The following is a 22,517-nucleotide window of genomic DNA, read 5'->3' as shown; positions in this document are numbered from 1 at the left end:
TTCGTTTGGAAGGCAAAAGTAGGCACTTTAATAATAAGAGGGACTTTTTCTTCACTCTGCGCGCGAGCGCTACTACGTGTGCTATTTATTATTCTACTGTTTTTAAAGCTATTTATATCATTTCTCTCTCTATTCTTTCTATTCTTCTCCGCTGACTTCCATGACAATCTCGCCAAACTTTTGGAGCAATTCTTTGCACTTCACTCGGGCGAATTCGTGGGAGACCATGTAGGAATACGCCAATCCGACGACGACGGGGATGCGCAAGCCTCGGCCGCCGGAGCCGACGAAGAGGAAGAGGATAGATGGTCCGACTCTTTCCGCGTGGTTCCGGAAGTCCCGCCGGAATCGAGTGACGTTGTGGTACAAAAAGAAGGTGGTGCCCAAGGTGAAAATACCACCGACGAGCACGTCTAAGCGGTTAGGGAGGGCGGGAAAGACTTGGATAATCCTTTGCCAGTTGAAGATTTTCCCTAAGCCTCGTGCCGGGGACTGTTGTTGGTTTTGGAACACGACGAATCGTAAACGTTCCGGGCGCCACGGAGGGAACCACAAGACGGAACGGTAGAAGATATTTTCCACGTAGAGGTAGTATTGACCTTTAATACGTATCCAGCTGGCGAGGGAGGTTTTTGGAAGCACGCGGTTACCAATGAAGGTTAAGATTTGAACCAGCGCGAAGGATATCGTTCGCAAAGCGACACCAATCGTCAACGCGAGAAGAAAAGTCGCGAGCACGGCAAATATGTTTGGCAACTCTTCTCGCTCTAGCCATTTTGCGTACTCTGTTCGCTCCAAGTTATAATCGTATTTACACTGATCGCAGGAGAAGTACGATCGCGGATTGGAAGAGAGCGTTCGCCATCGGTCCAAGCATTTCCTGTGGACGAGACCAACGCTCCCTTTGCACATGCACGGTGAAAATAACTTACCAAGCTCACTGTTCTCATCGTTCACGTCGGACATGCATATTCTGCACTGCGGAGGTTCGTCATCCTCCTGGACTCGTTCGGGAAGATTTGGAGCGCGCTCGTGGTCTCTTCTCTCCTCCTCATTCCGTCCTCTGTTCGCGACGTTTTGAATACCAATACGAAGGCGTCGCCGCAAATATCCGAGCCTATCTGTCGCCGTCGCTTGCAACGCTCTCGCGCCGGGAGGTTGATCCATCACGTCTTCTTCCTGTCGTTGCCTTCTTTGTTCGAGTGCAAAGCGGCGTATTCTCGCTTCGCGCTCGAGCGCGCGCAAGCGATTTCTTTCCGCCAAAACGATGTTCGGATTGTTGTAGTTGTTATTGTTATTGTCCTCCATTGAATTAAACGACAAACTTATAACTCCCGCTCGGGCTCTTCTTCTTCTTTCCGTCCACCGCTTCAAACTTCAACTCCTCCAAGTTGATACCGCTCGCCTTCAAATTGGCTTTCGTTTCCATAGAATCCGATATGTCTTTAATCTTCCTGGCAATATCTTCTACTTTTAAATCGTGACAGTTAAACTGATCTTTCACGCCGTTCTCGAATTCAATCGCCACGACCGGTGGCATCTCGTCCGCTCTGATTTTATGCGACACCTCGCACTCCGGGTTGGACTTTTGAGCTCGCGGGGAATAGATGCGGTTCAGGAATTCTCTCATGGCGGTCGCGCGATGATCCATCGGGTTGAACTGGACGTGGATTTTCTTGAGGTGGCGCAATGGCATGGCGACGCTGATTACGTGTGTTGACGCGTCGGTTTACTGCGTTTGCGTTTTGAATGCACGCGGTGGAGAGTGTACGTCGGTGCCGACCTAAGAGTTGTGTGGTTTTTTTTGTAGACGAAGGTCTTTTTGAAACTTCGTATCTTGTGTGTTTCTCTCTCTCTCTTGTCTCTCGTATTGCTCAAATAACGTTGTGATGAAATATGTGTGCGTATAGTAGGCAGCATCCACCCGACCAGTGTTACATCACGGAACGTTGTTTACTTGTTAATGTTGTGGGACGTGTTTGTCGTTTTGACACTTGTTATCTAACGCGTAGACTAAACACTCGAGGTGGTTGTTTTCGCGAGCGAAAGCGCAAGTACGAAAATCCCAAGGCGCGCCGTTTTCGTGCAAGTATTTGAGAATATCGAGATGGCCGAATTTGGCAGCATCTGCACACGTCAACGAGCCACGTGGACATTTCTGTTCTGTGCAATACGTCACAATGTGAAGATGGCCATGTTTAGCTGCTGAGATGATCGTCCGCCGGCTCCAATCAAACTTTTTCACTTCTCGTAACCAACGAACCAACGCGAGGTTTCCCGTAAGAGCTGCTTCACTGCAGAAATGATGCTGCGCTTCTTTTCCCTCGAGCTTTCTGGTCTCTTTCTTTTTCTCTGGTGGTTTACCACTCCACATACTAACTTCAAGGGTCTCCTGCAACTTCCTCCCCGATCGCCTACACGCGTCGCGACTTTCCGTGTTCACCTCTCGAAACACTCTGAAAGACAACTCGTCCAACTTCGATAAAATATGCTTCTCGAAGATATCTTTGTACTTCTTATCCGTCACAACCTTCCACAACGGCGTCGGCGCGTACTTCATCAACTCTCTCTCCACCTCTTCCAACTCCTCCTCCTTCTTTCGCATCTGCGCCTCGAAAACAGATTCGCGCTCTTTCAATCTTTCTTCTTGTTCTTTCACCCGAGCGCGTAACGCCAAAATATCCTCCTCTTCATCGTCATCTTTTCCTTCTCCTCCTTCTTCCGCTCGCGGTCGCTTTTTACTCCCCATTCGTTTCCGCGGTAAACTTCTTTTTGCGAGCGTATCGCGATGCAACGCGCACTTTCCGTCGTCGCGTCTGCGTTTGTTTTTCTCTTCTTCTTCTTCTTTGTCTTCTTTCACGCGTATTTTTTGTGAACAAAGAGGTGCCTTGCAGGGAGCCGTCACTTTTTTCCACGCACCAAACACGTTGACCAAAGAGAGAGAGAGATTAAATCATGACCACATCATCGCTCCCAAAATTAAAACTCACCTACTTCAACATCCAAGGCCCCGCGGAGAAGGTTCGTTTGGCGTTAACGATCGGGAAAGTCCCGTTCGAGGACCACAGAATCGCGATGCCGGGGCAATCCGACGAGTGGAAAGAACAGTATAAACCGAAAACGCCGTTCGGGAAAGTCCCGGTGCTTGAAATCGACGGGAAGGAAGTGGTGTCGCAATCGGACGCGTTGTTACGATACGCGGGGATATTGGCGAACGAGAACGGCGTTGAGTTGTACCCGCAAGGTGGGATGGCGCAATTGAGAACGGACGAGATGATTTCGTTGGTGGATGAGATGGCGAATAGTTGGGCGCCGAGGCTGTACGTCGGTATGCAACCGAAGAATTTCGGATACCCGGACGATGATGCTTGGAAAGGCTCGGATGAACACAAAAAAGCGACCGAAATAGCGCGAACGAGGTGGGTTGACGACGATTTGCCCGTGTATTTAGGGCACGTTAAGAAACAGTTGGCGAAGAGCGGCGGTAAGTTTCTTTGCGGCGAGAAGGTGACCATCGCGGATTGCTACTTAGTCCCGATGTTGAATCGTTTGTCGAGCGGCGGCATCGATTACGTGGATAAAGAGTGCGTGGCCAAGCATGGGGGCGCTGAAGTTACGGATTACGTCGAGAGATTCATGAACATAGAAGAGGTGAAGAAGTGGTACGCGCCGAAGGATGTGTAAGAATAATACGGGTGGATTTGATGAAATGGTTCACGTCGAGTTGGTGAAAACGATAAAGGACAAAACACACGTACATAATAAGTGGTGATACAACAGAAAATACTCGACTATCAGTGCTTTCGTTCTTCTCTCTACTCACTACTACGCCGTAGCCTTCTCGGCTACTACCGGGGGCGCCTGCGGCAATGGAATCTCATCTTTTTCTTCCTCGAACGACAGCTCCATGGAAGGCAAATCGGCTTCTGGATTATCATTCAAATTTCTCAATTCGCCCGGTGCCAAAGCTAACGGGGTCAACGCGGCACTCACGGCTCCACTCAACGCTCCCGTGCCCGTTCTTTTGTTGCTATTATTATTATTATTATCTTTCTTGTTTTTTTCTTCTTCCGCCTTCTTGGTGGCGGTGGTCGCCGCTTCCTTTGTCTTTGCTTTTTTACTCTTCTTCTTCTTCTTTTGTTTGTTACCTTCGCTCGCGTCGTGCGACCCTTCTTCCGATCTATTATTGTTCACGTTTTCGTCGTTGCTCATCGTGTTCCTCCCGTCCTCCTCGTCCTCCTCTTCCTCAACCTCGCTCGGAATAATCCCAATCGTCTGCGCGTAGTTGCATATCTCTTCGTTGAACGCTTCGATCCTTTCCTTCATCTTCAATCGCCGATGATACTCCTTGAAGAACTCCTCGTTTTGCTGTTCCAATTGGTCCCAAATCACCGACGATATCACCTCATCGATCCCGCACTTCTTCTCTAAAATCTCAATCACTTCCTCTTTCGTCGCGTAAAACGTCAAGCATCGCTCGATGAGCGATTGGACGATGAGAATTTCTCGAGTTCCAAACTTTCGAGCCATTTGCTTCCTTTTTCTGAGCTCTCTGCGATTTTTAGATATCAACTGCGACGCGGTCGGTTGTTGTTGCTGTGCAACGTGTTGCATCGGAACAACCCCAGTTGCACCGCTGCGCTGATATTGTTGTTGTTGATTCGTCATAGGATGATGTTCGCCGTACGACGAGACCGCGCTCCGCTCGGACGAGAACGTCTTCATCTCTCTAATCTTCTTCTCTCGACGTCACCCAATTCCAAATCTTTTTTTTTATGTTCTCCGCTCCTTCGCGCAAAACAATCGAGAAGAACGCGCGAGTGTGAATGCAACCGATGTGGTATCGACACACAGACTCGTTGTTCGATTTTGTGGGTACGTTTAATCGGCGAGATTATCTCTTCTCCTCTTTTTGTAAAGAAGCGCGCGTGCGGATAGAATGTGGACAACACCTGGTGATGATGACGACACGCGACTATGGTTTCCAAAAATATCTCTTTTTCATCTTCTCGTTTTGTTGCGCGAGAGCAGTGCCTGCGCGGGAGATTAAATTTAATTGGGCGATTCTTGGTTGTGTCTTGGTTTGTTGCTTTTTTCCTTCTCTCACCAACTACGAGTTTTTCTTTCCCGAACGGCTTCACTTCACTTCATTACTCTTTGTCCCGAAAAGGAAAGTTTAATAAAGGATAAATATGGGAGAAGAGCAAAAGATGAAAACGACGTCACGCTTAGCGAAGAACGCGGAGGAAGCGAAACTCGCTGGTGGGAAGAAACGAGCGACGACGGGGACGACGATGGCGAGCAAGAAGAAAACGACGGGAACACCATCATCAAATCCTCATCCTCATCAAAAAGTGGAAGTGAAGAAAGAGGAGGAGGTTTTAGGAGGCGCTCTTCCTCCGAAACGGACGACGAGACGAACGGCGTCGACGGACGAGCAGATACTGGATGCGTCCGGTGGAGGGAGTGGTGGTGGTGGTGGTGCGTCGACGATGCAGCAGCAGCAACAAAGAGGGAGGACGAAAAAGAAAGCGTCGCCGCCATCGCGGGAAATTGTGGAACCGAAAGAAGAAGAAGAAGAAGAAGAAGAAGAAGAAGAAGAAGAAGAAGAGGAAGAAGAGAAAGACGACGAGGATGCAGAAGAAGAAGAAGAAGAAGAAGAAGAAGAAGAAGCAGACGACGATGATCAGATGGACGTGGACGACGAGGAAGACGCTTTCGAAGAGAGACGAAAAATAGACGCCGATGAAAAATACGAGGCTGATTGGACGGACAAGAAGCAATATTTTCCCATCGATTTGGCCGTATTTGACGCGCAGAAAAAGGCGGAGGCAATGAGTATTAACGACGCCGCGAAAATAGAGAGGGATACCGCGAACGGGAACGAGGAAGAGAAGAAGGGTTTAAGCAGAAAAAATGGAGAATCGATCGCGCAAACGCTGGACGATTTGAGGTCGTCCAAAGGCGAGAAGTTGGTCGCGTGGCAGTTGCCACCGGATTTGCCATTGGCGAACGAAAGAAACGGTAGAAATAGAAATAGCGCAACAGCTGCGGGTAGAAATAACAATAGAAGAGGTGGGAAGAGAACGTCCGCGGGAGCAGGCAACGCTACGAACAGTAGCAACAAGAACAAGAAACAGAAGAAACTTCTCGGCGTTCCCGATTTGAGGGCGGGACAACTCGGAGAGATTGAAGTGTACGCAGATGGCACGGCAAAATTCGTCATCGGCGAATGTAGGTTTGATTTAAAAGACGGTACGGCGTATAGGCACCACGAACAGTTCAATATCATAGATGAAAAGAAGAAAAAATGCGCGTTTGTAGGAGATATCGTAGGTCTAGTCGTAGCTACGCCGGACGTGGACCAATTAATAGAGCAAAGCTCGAAGGAGCAAAGCTACAGTGACGAAGACGACGAGAACTTAGATGGCGATAGCGACGCAGACATCATCCATGCCGATAGCGACTGATGGATGATGGTGTTGTGGAGAGAAGAATTTCTCTAGATATTTGTTTGTGTGTAGTAGAAATATTGACATAGTACGTACTAGTAGTTCAATTAACGAGCTGGGGCCTTCATGTCCGCGTAGACTGAAGCACGCGCGGCGTCGCAAAAAGCACCAACGTTTCCTTCTGGCGTGCCTTGGACCACTCCGTGCCCGACATTCAAAATATGCTTCGAGTTCCCGGCATCTCTCACGTTGTTTGCGACTTCTTTTCGAATTCTCTCCTCCGAGGCGAACAAATACATCGGGTCCATGTTCCCTTGCAAAATTCGATCCGGCATGATCGATCGCGCCTCGGCCATGTCCGTCTCCCAATCTAATCCAATAACATCCGCAGTGGATCTCTTAATTTCGTGTAACTTTCCATGTCCCCCGTTCGCGTGGAAAATCAACGGCGTGTCCGGATATTTCGCTCTCACGATTTCCATCACGCGTTCGTTGTATGGATGCGAAAACTCCGCAAACTGTTGGGGCGACAAATGATGCGCCCACGAATCGAATAACTGCACAACTTGTGCGCCGCAATCAATTTGATGGCACACGTACACCCCCAACGCTTCGGCTAAATGCGCCAAAAACGCGTGTAAAATTTCTGGATTCTTCGTCATCATTTGCTTCGTCACGACCAAGTGTCTGTCCGATTTCCCTTCAATCGCGTACGCCGCTAACGTCCACGGCGCGCCAATAAATCCGAGCATCGTGCTCTGACCTTCAATCTCTTTCCTCAACGTGCTCAAAATCGGACGAATAAACGGCAAGCTCGAATCTGGATCGTCCAACGTCTTCAACTTTTTCACCTCTTCCATCGACCGCACCGGTTCTACGACCGGTCCTTTCCCTCTGACGACATCAAACTCAACCCCAAGCGCTGGCAACGGCGTCAAAATATCCGAAAACATAATCACTCCGTCCGGCTTAAACGCTCTCCATGGTTGCATGGACAACTCGATGGCAATTTCCGGCGTCTCCGACCGATGGCGAAAAGGATACTTCTCCGAATACGCTCTGAATTCCGCCATGTATCTCCCAGCCTGCCTCATCAACCACACCGGCGGCCGTTCGACGTCTTCCCCACGAGCCGCTCTCAAGAGAATCGGATCATCTTTACTACCGTCGTTCGCCGAAGCATCGAGTCTGAAAACCGCGCGTCCTCCTCTTTCTCCTTTTCCTCCTCTGTTATTAATACTCTTCTTCGTCCCACTGCGACGAGACGAAGAATCCAATCGCGTTTGGGTCGTTCCCACGAGGAATGATGACGATGATGCTCTTTGCGAGATGAACATTTTCGTCCTCGTCCTCGTCTACAAATACTCGCACGGAAGAGAAACGAAAGTAGTAGCAGCACACGCGCTCCTAATCAAAGGCGTCGAAAAGTTCTTTATCTGCACTCACCACTTAAGCTTTCGTTCGCGTTGTTCGGCGGATGAAATTTTTCTGTGTGGATATCTGATATCTCTTTTTCCCTTTTCTTATCGAAAGAAAGCGAAGGAGAGAAGAGATCAGATTTTTCTTTTTTTGTTTTTTTTTTTCGACCAAAAAAATTTTGAACACAAAACCAACCAGAGAACTCTTGAGGATTTTTCGAGGGTCCTTTTCCATAGTTCCCCGACCTCTCTCTCTTTCTCTCTCTCTTTCTCTCTCCGCTTTCAAAATCATCATGGACAACGTGTACGCGCTCAACGAACGCGCGGTACGCGCTTTGGAAGATAACGGGATCACCGCGAAAACGATGATACGATTTGCGAGATTAGGTTTATACGCGCAAATAGTTTTGGCTTTGTGGGGGTCGTTATCGTTCACGTACGGGATCATCCACGCCTCCGCGCTCGCGGTGTCGTTGTACGGCGTCGTGGCGTTGGAGTTGAAGACGCCGAGATTGTTGAAAATATACGCCGCGGTGTTGTTGGCGTTGACGATTACGGATTTGCTTTGGTTGTTGAACTTTACCGGTTCTATTTGGGGTGGACGAACGGGCGTGAAGGATCAGTATTACGACACGTTGTCGTACGCGAGCTTGAACTGGACGACGCTCTTCCCGGAGTTTCTCGCGTTTTTGGTTCGGGTCGCGAGCGTGTGTTTGTGGGGAATGCTATGGATGAAAGGAGCGTTGAATGATTTAGAAGGGGAGTGTTTGGATCCAGATAGCGAAGGGTTGATGATGGGTTCCGGTGGGAACTCGTCGTCCCGGACGTACGTGCCCGGGAGCGAATATCAAGACGATTTTTCTCACGTGCAACCCGCGGGAGCGGTTCCGGAAGGGCGGATTAGAGGACAAGGGAGTAGTAAGAAGAAAGGCGGCGGGCCCTCGGATGACTTTTCCCTCAGTGGCGCTGGCTACCAGCAATCGGAAGTGTAATTTGTGCGACTATATGCTTACTGTAATGTGCAACAAAAATTCTAATTATTTATCTGCAACTTTTATCTCGTGTTCTAACTTGACTCTTCTTAATCGTTTCGTTACTACTTGCACTAACTCTGGTTCTTTCAGGAACGCTCTCTGGATGGCGTGCTCGCCGCCTTCTTCCCACTCGTCGCACTCGTTCCTTTCGAACAAGACTAAGTTATCTATGCTCGACGGTTTCGTCACGTCCCAGCGACAAAACTCGAGATTGTTCAACGCCTTCCACGGCGTCGTCGCTAAATCATCGCCGGATTTCGCCAGGGCGCGCGCGTCGCGACGTTGCCACACGTCTTTTATCAAATACGCGATATCATTGATATCTACATCTAACGCGCACTTCCCCAAGCCTCTGCTTTCCTCTCGATCTTTCAATCGATCGAGTTGCGTCTGGTAAGCGACGATTTTCGTATCCACGTCGTTGCCTTCGTCCGGCGATAGCTCGACCGTTTTCGAGAGTTTACACAAAACAAAAGACGCCAACGCGCACCCAAACATTGCCGGAACGGTACCTAAAACCGGTATCGTTCTCACGCGAAAGTTTGGTACGACTTGATAATCGCGAAGCGTTTCGCCTTCTTTCAAATCGACTTCGGTGACCAACTCTCGAACTTGCTTCTCCACGGAAACGAGACAATCCACGCCGTGACTGATGCCATACTTTTTCCGCAAATTATACTTAATCGCACGCATTAACGGGTCAAAATTCGCGTTTGAAATATCACACAGTTTCAATCGCGTTGGATCGCACTTCGATCCGGCGCCGCCGGAGGACACCACCGGTATCTTCCTTCGCGCACACGCCTCTAACAAATCCACTTTCGTGTCGCAGTTATCGATGCAATCGACCACGTACGAAGGCGCTACATTTTCATCACCCTCCGTCGTATTCTCCGTCTCGTTCTTCTTCCACTCCCCTAACACCATCTCTTCGTTTTTCTTCTCGCACATCGCGTTGCATGCCTCAATCTCTGCCTCCGGAAAAATCTTCGCGAAGTGTTTCCTCAACACCTCCGCTTTCGGCTTCCCCACGTCCTCTCTCGTCGCTACCGCGTGTCTGTTCAACGAACTCAACGACACTTGGTCAAAATCTACCACGCGTAATTTCCTTACCCCCGAGCGTAAAAGCATGCTCGCGCAGTGCGAACCAACGCCACCTAACCCGACGACGACGACGAACGCGTCCGCTATGTGCTCTTGACCGAGTTGCCCGAAAAACTGCACGTTTCGCGTGAAATGTTCGCGAACGATATCGTCCGTCGCGTATAAGGTTTTCGAGGAAGCCGAGGATAAAGCTTGAGAGGAAGTTCTCCTCCGACGGCACTCCTCCTCCTCCTCCTCTTCATCCTCATCGCGCGACGGGGCTTGTTCGCCTCTTCTCTTCGACGCGCGGCGAGCGCTAAGTTGTCGTTGTCGTAACAGTAAAATTCGAGACGCCGAAACGCCAATCGCGACCCCGCACCCGAAGAGCGAGAGATACGACAACGCGAGGCTGTTGCTGCCATCGCCGCTCGTCGAAGAAGAAGAAGAATACGCAGAGGTGGACGCCGCGCCTCCTCGGCTCGTCATCGTCTCGATATGCTGCTCACACTTTACTAAAAAGTGCTGCGTGTGTATATAAAGTATTTCTCCCTAACACGACGGCGGAAACCGCTCCTCCCAAACTGTTGTCGTGTACAACTTTTCTCGTCTCTGTGTTAAAAAGTTGCGCTCTTTTGCTTCCTTCTTCAAATCCCGGGGTCCCGTTTGTGTGGCCTGTCAGGGCTTCTTCGGAGGGTAATCGAGATATATATTTTTTGAAAATTTTCCCAAGGCTGTGGTGTGGTTTCGTCGGGCGGCGCGAATCAAATCGAACGTCAGAAATAAACTCTCATCCTCTCGTTGTTGCGAAATTTAACTCGAGTTCACGATGGCAGTTTTTGATGCGGATAAAGACATCTCTCCCGGGATCGTCGTCTCGGTGCCGTTCTTTGGCGGCATCTTGGCGCTGTTGATGATTGGAGGTGCGCGCATTTCTCATTTTTTTTTTCAATCCGGTCTCTTTTCTCTGTGGTATCATTTCCGGCGGTGAGGGGAGATGACGATCGAAGTTCGGTTTTTATTTCGGTCGCTGAGATGCGTTCGAGAGGAGCTTTTCCCGAAAAGTGCGGAACCAAAACGCGCAGGCACTCGAGCTCGATCGGTTCAGCCTGTTTGGTATCGTTTTTGAAACCTTTTCGTGCGCTCTGTCGCTGACCCCAAAATGTCTCTCCTCCCCCGTGATGATGTAAACAATCAATCAATCAATCGCTTTTGTTTTACCACAAATGTACAGTTTTGATGAAGAAAGTTCGAGCCGCCCCGCGTGGTGAAGGACCGCAATTGTTCATCGCGGACCAAATCGCCGAAGGCGCTGTTGCGTTTTTGAAGACTGAGTACACGTATTTACTGCCGTTTGTGGTTATCTGCGCGGCGTTTATTGTTGGCATTTTGGAAGGCCAATCGGGTTCTCCGGTGGACTACTCCGACAACAAGGGCGGGTGGCAAACTACCGTGTGCTTCTTGTCCGGCGCGTCTTTGTCCGCGTTGGCCGGCTGGATGGGCATGAAGATTGCGACGGAAACGAACGTTAAGACGATGCAAGCGGCCAAGGAGTCCTTGAACTCTGCGCTTAAGATTGCCTTTGCCGGCGGCGCCGTTATGGGCTTTTACGTCGTCGCGCTCGGTATCCTCGGTTTGGTCGTGTTGTTCTACGCGTTCTCCATGGGTCAAGACAACGCTCCCGAGGATGGTATCACCTTTGATCCGGACATGAGAGATGCGATCAGATACTTGTCTGGCTTTGGCTTTGGCGCCTCTTCTATCGCTCTTTTTGCGAGAGTCGCGGGGGGTATTTACACCAAGGCTGCCGACGTCGGCGCCGATTTGGTCGGTAAAGTTGAATCTGACATCCCGGAAGATGATCCCCGTAACCCGGCCACTGTTGCCGATAACGTTGGTGACAACGTCGGTGATGTTGCCGGTATGGGTGCTGATTTGTTCGAATCGTTTGTCGGTTCCATTATTGCCTGCGCTTCCTTGGCGAGCTCTCACGCTGAAATCGCGTTGCCGTTCTGGGTCGCCGGTTTCGGTATCTTGGCTGCGACTATTGGTTTCTGGACTGTCTCCACGAAGGACGACGCCGACCAATCCGAATTGCTCCACGCGTTGCACAGAGGCGTTTACTCTTCCTCTATCCTCGTCATTGTCTTTACGATTATCTCCGTCGAAATTTTGTTCAACGGTTCCAAGTTGGGCTACAAGTTCTTCGCGTGTGTCCTCATCGGTCTCATCGCGGGTATCTTAGTCGGCGAAGCCACGGAATACTGCACGTCTTACGCGTACACTCCGGTTAGATCCATCACGCACGCCGGTTCTGCCGGTGGTGCCGCGACTGTCATCATCCAAGGTTTGGGCATTGGTATGATCTCTGTCTTCCCGCCGACCATCGTTATCGTCTTGACGATCCTTTCCACCTTCGTTATTGGCGGCTTGTACGGCATCGCCATCTCCGCTGTTGGTATGTTATCCACGCTTGGCGTCACACTCGCGACTGATGCGTACGGTCCGGTTGCGGACAACGCCGGTGGTATCGCCGAAATGTCTCCGGATGTCGAGGACTACGTTCGCGAACGCACCGACAAATTGGACGCGCTCGGTAACACCACCGCGGCCACGGGTAAGGGTTTTGCCATCGGCTCCGCCGTTTTGACTGCCTTGTCCATGATGAATGCGTTCGTTAAAAACGTTCCGTTCGGATGCGGCGAAGGCGTTGAAAGCAAGTTCTGCCTCGCCGAGAACATGTTGCTCACGGACCCGTACGTCTTGTCTGGCATCATCCTCGGGGCGATGCTTCCATTCTTGTTCGCCGCTTTGACGATGTTGTCCGTCAGAAAAGCTGCGGGCGCGATTATCGTCGAAGTCCAACGCCAGTTCCGCACCATCCCGGGCTTGTTGGAAGGTAAGGAAGGCGTTGTGTGCGACCACATGGCGTGCGTCGAATCGTGCACCAAATCCTCCATCAACGAAATGCTCTTGCCGGGTATCATCGCCGTCTTCACGCCGATCTCCATCGGTTTATTGGTTGGTGCCAAGTGCCTCGGCGGTTTATTGGCGGGTTCCATCGCCTCTGGCTTTATGTTGGCCGTCATGATGTCCAACGCCGGCGGCGCCTGGGACAACTGCAAGAAGTACATCGAAAACGAAAAGGTGTACGGCGGCAAAAAGTCCGACACTCACAAAGCGTGCGTCGTTGGCGACACCGTCGGCGATCCGTTCAAGGATACCTCCGGTCCGGCCTTGAACATCTTGATCAAGTTGATGACTGTCTTCTCCCTCACTCTCGCCCCGGTCTTCAGAGACGACTGGGAGACGTATCAGTACGGTTTGATTGTCTTAGCGGTTGAGATCCTCTTGGTCGCTTTGGCCTACTGGTGGGTCTGGATCAAGAACGGCGACGAAGTCTTCACGCCGAACGACGCGAAGCACAACAAGACCACCTCAGATTAAATAATATACAGCAATATTTATTTGATCACGTGATTGAGAGGTGTTGAGCTTATTAATAAAAGTTGGTTGGCTTCACTTAATACACACACGAAGCTTTTTGTTCTAGTAAATATACATACATGCAAGGAAAGACTTTTTTCATAGCTTGATTTAATCGATACAAATACATACGTTCATTACATACATCTGTGTAGAAGACTACGCGCGCGCGCACACACACATCTAATTGATCTATCCATCTATCTCTTTATCTATCTATCTATCTCTCGAACGCCGCGACGACTCTACTAAATCTCTACTGGTTGCCCCCCTCGGAAGAGCCGTCGTTCCACCCCCTGACCCACTCCTTCCCAAACTTTGCTCTCGTCTTCTCGTCGCTCTTCTCGTCTAAAAACTTCATCACGTGCGCTTTCAGCGCTTTATACGCCTCGTTTTCCTCTCTTAAATATTTCGGCGCTTCGCTTTGTCCAGTCAAATACGAGTACAAATCTGGATTTTCCTCTTCCAAAACTTTTGCGAATTGAGTCAAAAACGAATCGCTCGTCGTTTTCGCGTTCAAGTTTCTCTCGGCCCACTCCCCGACGACCACGTCGAGTTCGAGAAACCCTCTCTGTTTCGCGCGGTAGAGCGTTTTGTTTATCAATCTTTTTCTGTGCTCTTCCTTTTCCTCGTCGTAGTTGTTGTTCGAAAAAGAAGAAGAAGAAGACAAAGAAGAAGAAGAAACGCGCGAAAACGTCGACAAAGCTGCTTTCTTTTTTGTCACCGCCACGCCGGGAGTTCCTCCTCCTCCTCCTCCTCCTCCTCCTCCGAGAAGAAGTGTGCGAGAAAGAAGCGTCGACGACGATGTAAACGACGACGAGAACAGCAGTTGTTGTTGTTGTTGTTGTTGTCGTTGTTCTCTCCTCGCCAGCGCTCGAAGAAGGACACGAAACGCGCTCATTTTTTTTCCCTCTGACGACGACGACGACGAAAGAGGAGTCGTCCAAAACAGAAAACGAGACGAAAAAAAATTCTCTAAAAAAAGTATTTAGGGTCAAACCCTAATAAAGACTTGAAAAATCTCTGGTCGTTTGCCACGTGGGTCCGCGCACGAAAGAAGAAGATTATCCAAACGCGATTGAAGATCATCCAATCGCGTCATAAAGAAGACACACCAACAACAACACACTTTGTTTATTCTTATTAATCAAAATGTCCTCCACAACTGCAATGATGATGCAAACGACGACGACGAAAGCTGTCGTCGTTTCTTCGGTGAACAAGTCCGCGAAAAGAGCGCAATCCGTGCGAACGAAAGCGTTGGCGACGCCGTATCGGTACCCGGAGCAAGGATTTACGGATGAAGTCGTGGAAGAAGTCATCGCGGCGTTCCCGGATAAAGGGATCGCGTCGAACTTGGAAGGGATGATCTTGTTCGCGGCGGATGGGTACGATATTTTGGACGTTCGATCGGACGCGGAGATTGAGTTTGTCGGGAACTTTCCGACCGCGAGAAAGAACAAGGAAGTTGGGGTGCGATTTCATTGCATTCCGTTGATTAACGCGGTGAGAAAGTACGACTCGGAAGTCGGGGCGAAGGTGTACGTGCAATCGAAGAACGAATCGTTCAAAGAGAAGATCGAACAGACGTTTCCGGACAAGGAGGCAAAGATTATCATCACGTGCTCTGACAGCAGAGACCGCGCGATTCAAGCGTTGGAGTTGCTCGACGAGTGGGGATACGTGAACATCGTCGGTCTCAAAGGCGGCTACAACATGTGGAACCGTCAATGGGATCAAAACATGAGAAGACGCAACTTGCCGGGTAACTTCAAGGAAGAGTTTTCTCACGGTGCGGAAGGTATGGGGGTGCACGGCACCGGGGCGTCGTTCCAAAACCAAGATGCGTTCCAATATGCAGACTGGAAAGACTCGACAAAGTGGATGGAATGGACGAGTGGTACGATTCCGGCCGACGAATAAATCTTCGAATAAATTAATATTGTCTCTGTTCCTCGTCACCTGCTCGTTTAATACCATATACAATTACACATTTCTATAAACTTATTACATTCATTTATTATACATTTACTATCTATCGTCTATCGCCTTTTTATACATTATACTATCATCGTCTAATAATCAAGTCGTCCGAGTCGTCCGAGGAGAACGACGCGGAGGATGGCGTCCGAAGTTGGTCGTTTATCCAATCCGCTAATTTCTCCTCTTCCGGGTCATTAGAATCAATAACATCGATATCTCCAGTTAACATGCCGAAATTGGCGATGCCGGTGAACCTGCCCCATTCGGAAGTGCGCATTCTTCGAGATTTACAAGCGCCGACGCCTCGTAAGATGCACTCGTGCTCGTACACTTCGAGGTACCCATACGACGTTCCGCAGTCAGCTTCTAACATTGCCTCTATTGTTACATAATGCACGTTACCTCTTTGTATGTACCCCCCAGGGTGGTCGTGACCTGCTACACAGACTTTCACCGTTTCCGACTTGGATTCAAAATAACTACTAATCACGTCCGCGTTCCAAGCGACCATGCCTTCTCTCGCAGAACCGGGCGCTAATGCGTTGTGCGAACACACGATGACTTTTTTCCCTTCCTTTTCGGCTAAGTCGACTTGCTCCTTCAACCAATTAAATTGTACACTCGCAATACCACCCGACCACGGCTTTGCGTTTCTTTTCTTAAACTCCTCCGTCTTGGACGCGAGCCACGCGTGTCCTTCTTTCCACGCTTCGCTGTTCTCGTCCACATACCTCGGATTCATATCGGTGGTATCTAAACAAAGCAAAACCCAATTCCGGGGTAATTCTACTTTATAATAATCATCCTCTCCGAAGTTCATTTTCTGTTTAAACACCTCTCTGGTGACCGCCATGTCGTGATTCCCGAGCACCGACACCAGTTTCAAATCTTTCGTTAAACTCTTCTCCGTAATCTCAACCATCTCGTTAAACTCTTTCACGTTCCTCGCTTTCACCTCTTCGGACCAACTCGACGCATCTCGGAAATATAAGTTCTCGGCGCTATCCTCGTTGTACCCGTCGTACAAATCTCCCAAATTAATCACGCACGCGAGCGCGTGCGCGTTTTCGCTAAACTCGTTCAAGCAGTTTTTCAGTCTCTCCTTCGCGTCTCGGAAATATTTATTCCGTGTGCCGTACGTGCCGTTCTCTTTATCCGCGTATTGCGCGTCCGCGAATACGCCGAGCGTAAATAGAGGTTTCTTGTGCACGGATTCGAGTCGACTGGACGCGCCCAGCGATTGGTTCGACGGTTGGCGATAGGAGGAGGAGGAGGAGGAGGAGGAGGAGGAGTCTTTGTTTATTCCATCGACATCTTCTTCCCCGAACGAGGAGGAAGCTTTCACCAAAATCACTCGTTTCCATCCTCCTTTTCCTCCTCTTCCTCCCGCGTTTTGCCTCGTCGTCGTCGTTTTTCTCGTGCTCTTAATCGTAATCCTCGTCCTCGTCGTCGTCGTCGGTAGAGAGAAGGACGACATCATCACGCTTTTGATGAAGTTGATGATGATGATGCTTTCAAATGAAGACTTTTCCCCGTTGGAATGGTTTGAAAAGTTTTCTTTCTTTTCGGCACTTTCACGCGCGCAAAGAAAGCGCGCATCATCAAAAGCGACGAGAGAGACTTTAATCGCGTCACCACGATGAGACGCGAGAGATAGAGAGAGAGAGAGAGTGAAAAACCAGCATCATGTGGGGAGGCACTGACACGAATAATAATACGAGTAATAACAATACGAGTACTAGTAATAACACCAACTCGCAATGGAATCAATTCGGTGGATTCAATCAAAACAATCAACAACAGAACGCGAACGCTCCTTCTCCGTTTGGGATCGCAACGACCCCCGCGAATAACAACACGAACAACGCGACGACGTCGACGACGACGGCGGCGGGAGGTGGAGGTTTCAACAGCAGTCCTTTTGGTGGTTTCAATCAACAACCTCAACAACAGCAGCAGCAGCAGCAGCCAGGAATAGGAATAGGAATAGGCGGAGGATTTAATGCACCTTCTTTGTCGTCTCCGTTTGGGGCTTCTGCGAGTGTGAATGCGAACAACAGTCCTTTTGGTGGTAGCGGCGGTGGAGGTACCGCGACTGGTTTTGGAAGCGCGAGTTCCGGTTTCGGTATTCCCGTCGCGACGATGACGACGACGACTGCGGGAGCGGTGCCAGCGTCTCCGTTTGGAGGAGGGTTTGGAACGACGGGTGGAGGAGGAGCCGGCGGATTTGGATCGTTGAATATGCAGAATGCGAATAACAACACCAATAGTCCGTTTGGAAATACTACCACTACTGCCGCTGCTAGTACTACGCCTTTTGGTGGTGGAAGCGGCGGTCTTGGATCCACATTTGGGGGAGGAAGCGGACCTGCTACGACTACTGCGAACAATAACTCGCCGTTCGCCGCAAATCCATCGCCGTTTAGCTCGATACCGTCATCTGTTCCTGCTAATACAAGCAGCAATCCGTTCGGAAGTGGAGGTGCGAATGCGAATACGAGTGGACTCTTTGGCGCGCCGGCGTCGAAACTGGCTCAGCAAAATTTGAACGTGAACGCGTCTCCATTTGCTCCCGCGACGGCAATGCCGTCTCCGTTCGCTCCGTCTTTGTCGTCACCATTCGGTGGTGGAAACGCAGCCGCTACGAAACTAGGAGGAGAGAAGAAGGAAGCGCAAACACAGAACCAATCCACTTTCGGAGGAGGATTAATGGGTGGCGGAAGCTTTAACGACGTGAAAACGACGGCGTCGGGATTGAAAATTCCAACGCCCCGGACACAGATTGGTGGTGATGGTGGTGGTCTTGCTGCTACTGGAATAGCACCGGCTGCTACTGCAACGCCTTCATTTTCCCCTTTCCTTAGCGGCGGAGGCACAAAAGCATCCGCACCTCCCTTACCGAAGACTGCACCTTTCGGTGGCGGCATGCAAGGATCGTCTCTTTTTGGGAAAACGCCACCTCCAAAGCAACAGATGAAGATGACGGCTTCCGCGATTGACGATTTCGGGGATGACTTACACAAAGCGACGTCTGAAAGGCACATCACGGGCACGTGTAACGAAATGTGTCCAACATCCGAGCTTCAACGACGGAGCGAAGAAGGCGACTTGGAACTTTTCGAGCGCGTGGATGGATCGAATAGAAATAAAACGTCCGTCGGTTTGTGTTGCAAAAAGTACACGCGCATTGTAGACGGCGTACAACCAGACATGGTGAGAACTAAATTTGGTTTGGCGAAAACAATGACGCATCTGTGGCGTATTCTCGATGAAAGACCCGAAGCGTTTGTCGTAAAATCAAAGTTTCTTTGGGATCGTTTGCGCTCTGTTCGACAAGATTTAAGTTTGCAGCAAATGTACGACGCGTTCGCCGCGAGCGCTTTGCAACAGATGGTCCGCTACGCGATAATTTCTGAGCACGAATTATGCGAGGACGCAGCGACGGCAATATCTCCTGACGGTCACAATTCGCATTTGAACGTCGAGCAACTCACGAAGACGTTGACGACGTTGCGTCACATATACGATGACCATCGCGCAAAGCAGCAAGCGTTACCGCTCGATCACGAGGCTGAAATGTTTGCGTTGCAACTGTTGTTGCGCATTGACTCTCACGGAAGATATTCCGTGTCCACGCATGAAATGCTCGGCGATTTAAGATCGGCCAGAAATGCGATATTAAATCACGCATTGGTCAATTTTGCTTTAGAATGCAGAAGCGCGTACATCGACGTGAACTGCGCGAAATTTTTCAAGTTGGTCGAGAAAGCAAATTACGTACAAAAGTGCGTTCTGCACAAGTATTTCGTCAAAATGCGTTCTAAAACGCTCGAAAGGTTCAACCAGAGCATGGCAAAAGGTCCGTTCCCAATCAAAGAGCTCGCGCGGATTTTCCGTGCGAGCGAAACGGAAACGGAGGCCTTGTGTTTGCATCACGGTCTGAGCGTTGTTCTGCATCGAGAGGACGGGAAGTGTGTCGAGTTTCGCACAACGACGTTTTCGCATCCAAGCGAAGATTTCGAGACGAAAAAGTCGCCCCTCGTGAGAACGAATATCAATCACAAATATCGACAGTTTATCGTTAGACACGATGAAATTGCTTCGGAAGGTAAGGTTACGGAGCAACTGCCGGTTGGGCAACAGCAGCAGTTACAGCAGCAGCAGCAGCAGCAGCAGTTACAGCAGCAGCAGCAGCAACAACAATTTCCCGAGCTTACAAAGAAACAAAAAGAAGCGCAAGAACTGCGAGAGAAGATCCAAAGAGTCGAAGCGGAACAAAAACGCGCGAAAGCTGCAATTGAAGCGAAGAAGGCAGAGGAAGCCCGCCTGGCGCTCGAGGCAACGAAGCGCGAAGAAGAAGCTCGCGCAAAGGCTGAAGCAGAACGCAAAGAGAAAGAACGCATAGAAAAAGAACGCAAAGAAAAAGAAGCACAATTGAGACGAAAACAAGAAGAAGAGCGCATTCATCTCGAAAAGGAGCGAGCTGAGAAAGAGCGCGCCGAGAAGGAAGCAGCGGCGAAGAAACGCGAGGAAGAGATTCGGGAGCGCAAAGAAAAGCTTGAACGCGAGTATCGAGAAAAGCTGGAGCGCGAGCGTCAAGAGAAGGAACGAATACGTCTGGAAGCTGAAAGAGCTGAACAGTTACGTTTAGAAGAAGAACGGAAGAGGCGCGAAGAGGCAAGACGTCAAGCTGAACTGGCGCGAAGGAAAGCCGAGGAAGAACGCAAAGAGAGAGAACGATTGGAAGCGATTCGATTGCGCCGATTTCGGAAGAATCGAAAAGCGATTTTACAACTGTTCTTGTGGCGTTGGCGAACAAGAAAAGACGAGAGAATCGCGACGAGGAGGAAAGAGAAAGCCTTGTCCATGATGTCATCGTCACCTTCGACGTTTGCCTCTCCAACCTTTTACACTCAACAGAAGCAGCAAGCTCCGGCGAACGACGATCTGCGTAACTTGCTCAAGAAAAGAAACGTTGAGTCGTCGATACCGACGGAAACAAGAAGCAAGAGAGAAGAAAAAGATGGAGCGTACTTTCGCGCGCTCGCAATACAAACGACGACGCTCGTTGACGTCTCTTCCTCGTTCGCGAGACCGCTCGATGTGCCGAAAATTTTAGAATCCACTCGCGCGTTTGCCGCACCCGGAAAAGGAGAAGCGAGACAGACGCGCATTTGGAAATTAGTTCTGTGTAGTGGTGCGGAATACGAACCTCCTTCTGTACACAGAGGTACGAGATCACCAAATGCTGTTGCCGTCGCGGCTTGGTTGCGCGCAAAATTATCCAAAAGCGCGGCGGCAACGAACAAAAGTAGCGAAGAAGAAGGCACAGTTCTAGCGTCGTACGCGTCAAAGCTTTCAATGCGAGAGCCGTTTCACTGGATAATTATCAGAGACATTCCGGGTAAATCATGGACGCCACGTTCGCAACAAGACGAAGAAATGGAAGAGCAAAAGTACGAGGAACAAGTCGCCGGTCTCTCCGCCGGCTGCTTTGTTCTCGATTGCTCGTCTTTATACGAAAATCCGCGAACGAAAATGAAGGAAATTTCGAGAAACGAAGTGCATCGATTGAAACGTTTCGCCGCCGTGACAAAGCGTGGAAATGCACCACTTTTAGTCATCGCTGCGTCAAGTAAAGATCACAGCACAAGTTCATCTAAGAAATTGATCGAAAAAGCGTTCAGAGAGGCGGGAGTTCCATCGTCAGCGTTGATTATGCGCGTGGACGATGCGTTGGCGCGCTTTTCCTCGGCGGCGGCGTCCGGAGGAGAGGAATCTACGATGGAGAAGAAAGACGCCGCGTTCATTGAAAAAATCAATCGCGAACTCGAGAACCAAATCAAAAGATGCGGAAAGGCGTTCACCGGTATTCCAAATCGCGTGGAAACTTCGCTCGCGGAAGTGCTCGAACACGAATTTGCCCCCGTCGCGACCGATTTCGAACGAAAAGTATTGGCAGATTCTTCAAACGCACGAGACGCTGGGGAGAATCCTCCCTCCTTGACGGACTTCAAAATCGTCGTCGATTGTTTCAACGAAGCCATCGATAACGTGAAGAGAAAAATTCGAGAGGCGTGCGAGGAAGATAACGATTTCTGGCCGTACGTCGAGTTATCGGGCGCGTACGCGAACGAAGAGAAGAGAATATTCTTTGAGAATGTCCCTGATCCGCTTTGGCGTAAAGATGTGCCGTATTTGATCGACCAACTCGAAAGGGCAAAACTTCCGCGACCGCCGGTGGATTCGTCGGAAAACAACAAAAACTTTTTTGAAACCTTATCTCGATACGTTTCAGTGTTGGAAGACTCGGAATTCATCGGCGCCGCGAGACGACATCTCCAACGCGCTGGATTTGATTGCGTGCGAACGGCGCTTTCGCTGTGTGAATCGCGAGCGCTCACTTTGCACGCGAGCACGTCTGATGTGAAAGCGTACGTCCGAGACGACGCGTATACGCACTCGTTGCTTTCCTTGAGTAGTAAGAAACGTACGAACGAAATTGGAAGGAGTACTATGAAGAAACGTAGGCAAAGTCCTCTCTCGTATTTATCTCCAACGCGGTCGGCTGGATATCCATCAATCTCTTTGCACTTCCCCACAACTGCTGGCGAAATCGAAGAAGAAGAAAGATTTCCTCACATAATCAATAACCATCATCACGACGACGACGACGACGACGACGACGACAATACTCTCATCGACGAGCGCGACGAAGATAATCGAGAAACCGCCGAAGAAAACGCGCTTCGGAATCTGGTTCGCGCCGAAGTCGCCGCCGCGGACGCCTTCGAGCGATCCTTCGCGATGCCAAAGAAAAAGCCGCGATTACACGCAGACGCCGTCCAAGACTTTACAGAAAAGCTAAGCGAAGAGTTGCACGCAGAGGCAAAGCTCAGAGCGCTCTTTTCGTGAGTCAAAGTCGAGAGATTTTAATAGAGAAACGTCGATAGTATTTTATAGCCGCATAGACGAATTTTAGAACAATGCTTTCCTTTTTGGAAAAGCACGACATAAAAAAAGGCAAACACTCGCGGACCTTTCTTGGGCGGAAAAAGGTTTCA

At 49.8% G+C, this 22,517-nt stretch overlaps 14 protein-coding genes across 14 annotated transcripts; 6 read left to right on the top strand and 8 right to left on the bottom strand.

Moving 5' to 3' along the window:
- Positions 1-138: 138 nt before the first annotated feature.
- Bathy01g04590 (predicted protein) lies at positions 139-1,167 on the bottom strand (the record flags this gene model as incomplete). Its single annotated transcript, XM_007515719.1, has 1 exon — positions 139-1,167. One exon carries the CDS (start codon positions 1,165-1,167, stop codon positions 139-141), a length of 1,029 nt encoding a protein of 342 aa, XP_007515781.1.
- Positions 1,168-1,312: 145 nt separating this feature from the next.
- Bathy01g04580 (predicted protein) lies at positions 1,313-1,696 on the bottom strand (the record flags this gene model as incomplete). Its single annotated transcript, XM_007515752.1, has 1 exon — positions 1,313-1,696. The coding sequence occupies one exon, from the start codon at positions 1,694-1,696 to the stop codon at positions 1,313-1,315; it is 384 nt and encodes a 127-aa protein (XP_007515814.1).
- A 264-nt stretch (positions 1,697-1,960) lies between these two features.
- Bathy01g04570 lies at positions 1,961-2,749 on the bottom strand (the record flags this gene model as incomplete). Its single annotated transcript, XM_007515341.1, has 1 exon — positions 1,961-2,749. One exon carries the CDS (start codon positions 2,747-2,749, stop codon positions 1,961-1,963), a length of 789 nt encoding a protein of 262 aa, XP_007515403.1.
- Positions 2,750-2,955: 206 nt separating this feature from the next.
- Bathy01g04560 (glutathione S-transferase) lies at positions 2,956-3,684 on the top strand (the record flags this gene model as incomplete). The annotated part of the gene is made up of 1 exon (XM_007515764.1): positions 2,956-3,684. The coding sequence occupies one exon, from the start codon at positions 2,956-2,958 to the stop codon at positions 3,682-3,684; it is 729 nt and encodes a 242-aa protein (XP_007515826.1).
- Positions 3,685-3,825: 141 nt separating this feature from the next.
- On the bottom strand, positions 3,826-4,725 carry Bathy01g04550 (predicted protein; the record flags this gene model as incomplete). The annotated part of the gene is made up of 1 exon (XM_007515344.1): positions 3,826-4,725. One exon carries the CDS (start codon positions 4,723-4,725, stop codon positions 3,826-3,828), a length of 900 nt encoding a protein of 299 aa, XP_007515406.1.
- Positions 4,726-5,294: 569 nt separating this feature from the next.
- Bathy01g04540 (predicted protein) lies at positions 5,295-6,470 on the top strand (the record flags this gene model as incomplete). The annotated part of the gene is made up of 1 exon (XM_007515456.1): positions 5,295-6,470. One exon carries the CDS (start codon positions 5,295-5,297, stop codon positions 6,468-6,470), a length of 1,176 nt encoding a protein of 391 aa, XP_007515518.1.
- An 89-nt stretch (positions 6,471-6,559) lies between these two features.
- Positions 6,560-7,789, bottom strand: Bathy01g04530 (uroporphyrinogen decarboxylase; the record flags this gene model as incomplete). The annotated part of the gene is made up of 1 exon (XM_007515496.1): positions 6,560-7,789. The coding sequence occupies one exon, from the start codon at positions 7,787-7,789 to the stop codon at positions 6,560-6,562; it is 1,230 nt and encodes a 409-aa protein (XP_007515558.1).
- A 374-nt stretch (positions 7,790-8,163) lies between these two features.
- Positions 8,164-8,862, top strand: Bathy01g04520 (predicted protein; the record flags this gene model as incomplete). Its single annotated transcript, XM_007515190.1, has 1 exon — positions 8,164-8,862. The coding sequence occupies one exon, from the start codon at positions 8,164-8,166 to the stop codon at positions 8,860-8,862; it is 699 nt and encodes a 232-aa protein (XP_007515252.1).
- Positions 8,863-8,924: 62 nt separating this feature from the next.
- Bathy01g04510 (predicted protein) lies at positions 8,925-10,473 on the bottom strand (the record flags this gene model as incomplete). Its single annotated transcript, XM_007515759.1, has 2 exons — positions 8,925-8,928; positions 8,981-10,473. The coding sequence occupies 2 exons, from the start codon at positions 10,471-10,473 to the stop codon at positions 8,925-8,927; spliced, it is 1,497 nt and encodes a 498-aa protein (XP_007515821.1).
- A 340-nt stretch (positions 10,474-10,813) lies between these two features.
- Bathy01g04500 (V-type H(+)-translocating pyrophosphatase) lies at positions 10,814-13,431 on the top strand (the record flags this gene model as incomplete). Its single annotated transcript, XM_007515729.1, has 2 exons — positions 10,814-10,907; positions 11,219-13,431. 2 exons carry the CDS (start codon positions 10,814-10,816, stop codon positions 13,429-13,431), a joined length of 2,307 nt encoding a protein of 768 aa, XP_007515791.1.
- Positions 13,432-13,726: 295 nt separating this feature from the next.
- Positions 13,727-14,371, bottom strand: Bathy01g04490 (predicted protein; the record flags this gene model as incomplete). Its single annotated transcript, XM_007515338.1, has 1 exon — positions 13,727-14,371. The coding sequence occupies one exon, from the start codon at positions 14,369-14,371 to the stop codon at positions 13,727-13,729; it is 645 nt and encodes a 214-aa protein (XP_007515400.1).
- A 251-nt stretch (positions 14,372-14,622) lies between these two features.
- Bathy01g04480 (predicted protein) lies at positions 14,623-15,393 on the top strand (the record flags this gene model as incomplete). The annotated part of the gene is made up of 1 exon (XM_007515426.1): positions 14,623-15,393. One exon carries the CDS (start codon positions 14,623-14,625, stop codon positions 15,391-15,393), a length of 771 nt encoding a protein of 256 aa, XP_007515488.1.
- Positions 15,394-15,538: 145 nt separating this feature from the next.
- Positions 15,539-16,930, bottom strand: Bathy01g04470 (predicted protein; the record flags this gene model as incomplete). Its single annotated transcript, XM_007515520.1, has 1 exon — positions 15,539-16,930. The coding sequence occupies one exon, from the start codon at positions 16,928-16,930 to the stop codon at positions 15,539-15,541; it is 1,392 nt and encodes a 463-aa protein (XP_007515582.1).
- A 209-nt stretch (positions 16,931-17,139) lies between these two features.
- On the top strand, positions 17,140-22,368 carry Bathy01g04460 (predicted protein; the record flags this gene model as incomplete). Its single annotated transcript, XM_007515318.1, has 1 exon — positions 17,140-22,368. One exon carries the CDS (start codon positions 17,140-17,142, stop codon positions 22,366-22,368), a length of 5,229 nt encoding a protein of 1,742 aa, XP_007515380.1.
- Positions 22,369-22,517: the final 149 nt, after the last annotated feature.

This window comes from Bathycoccus prasinos (assembly GCF_002220235.1).
Source record: "Bathycoccus prasinos genomic : Chromosome_1".
NCBI classification, from domain to species: domain Eukaryota; kingdom Viridiplantae; phylum Chlorophyta; class Mamiellophyceae; order Mamiellales; family Bathycoccaceae; genus Bathycoccus; species Bathycoccus prasinos.
This window is presented reverse-complemented; position numbering and strand designations above follow the sequence as displayed.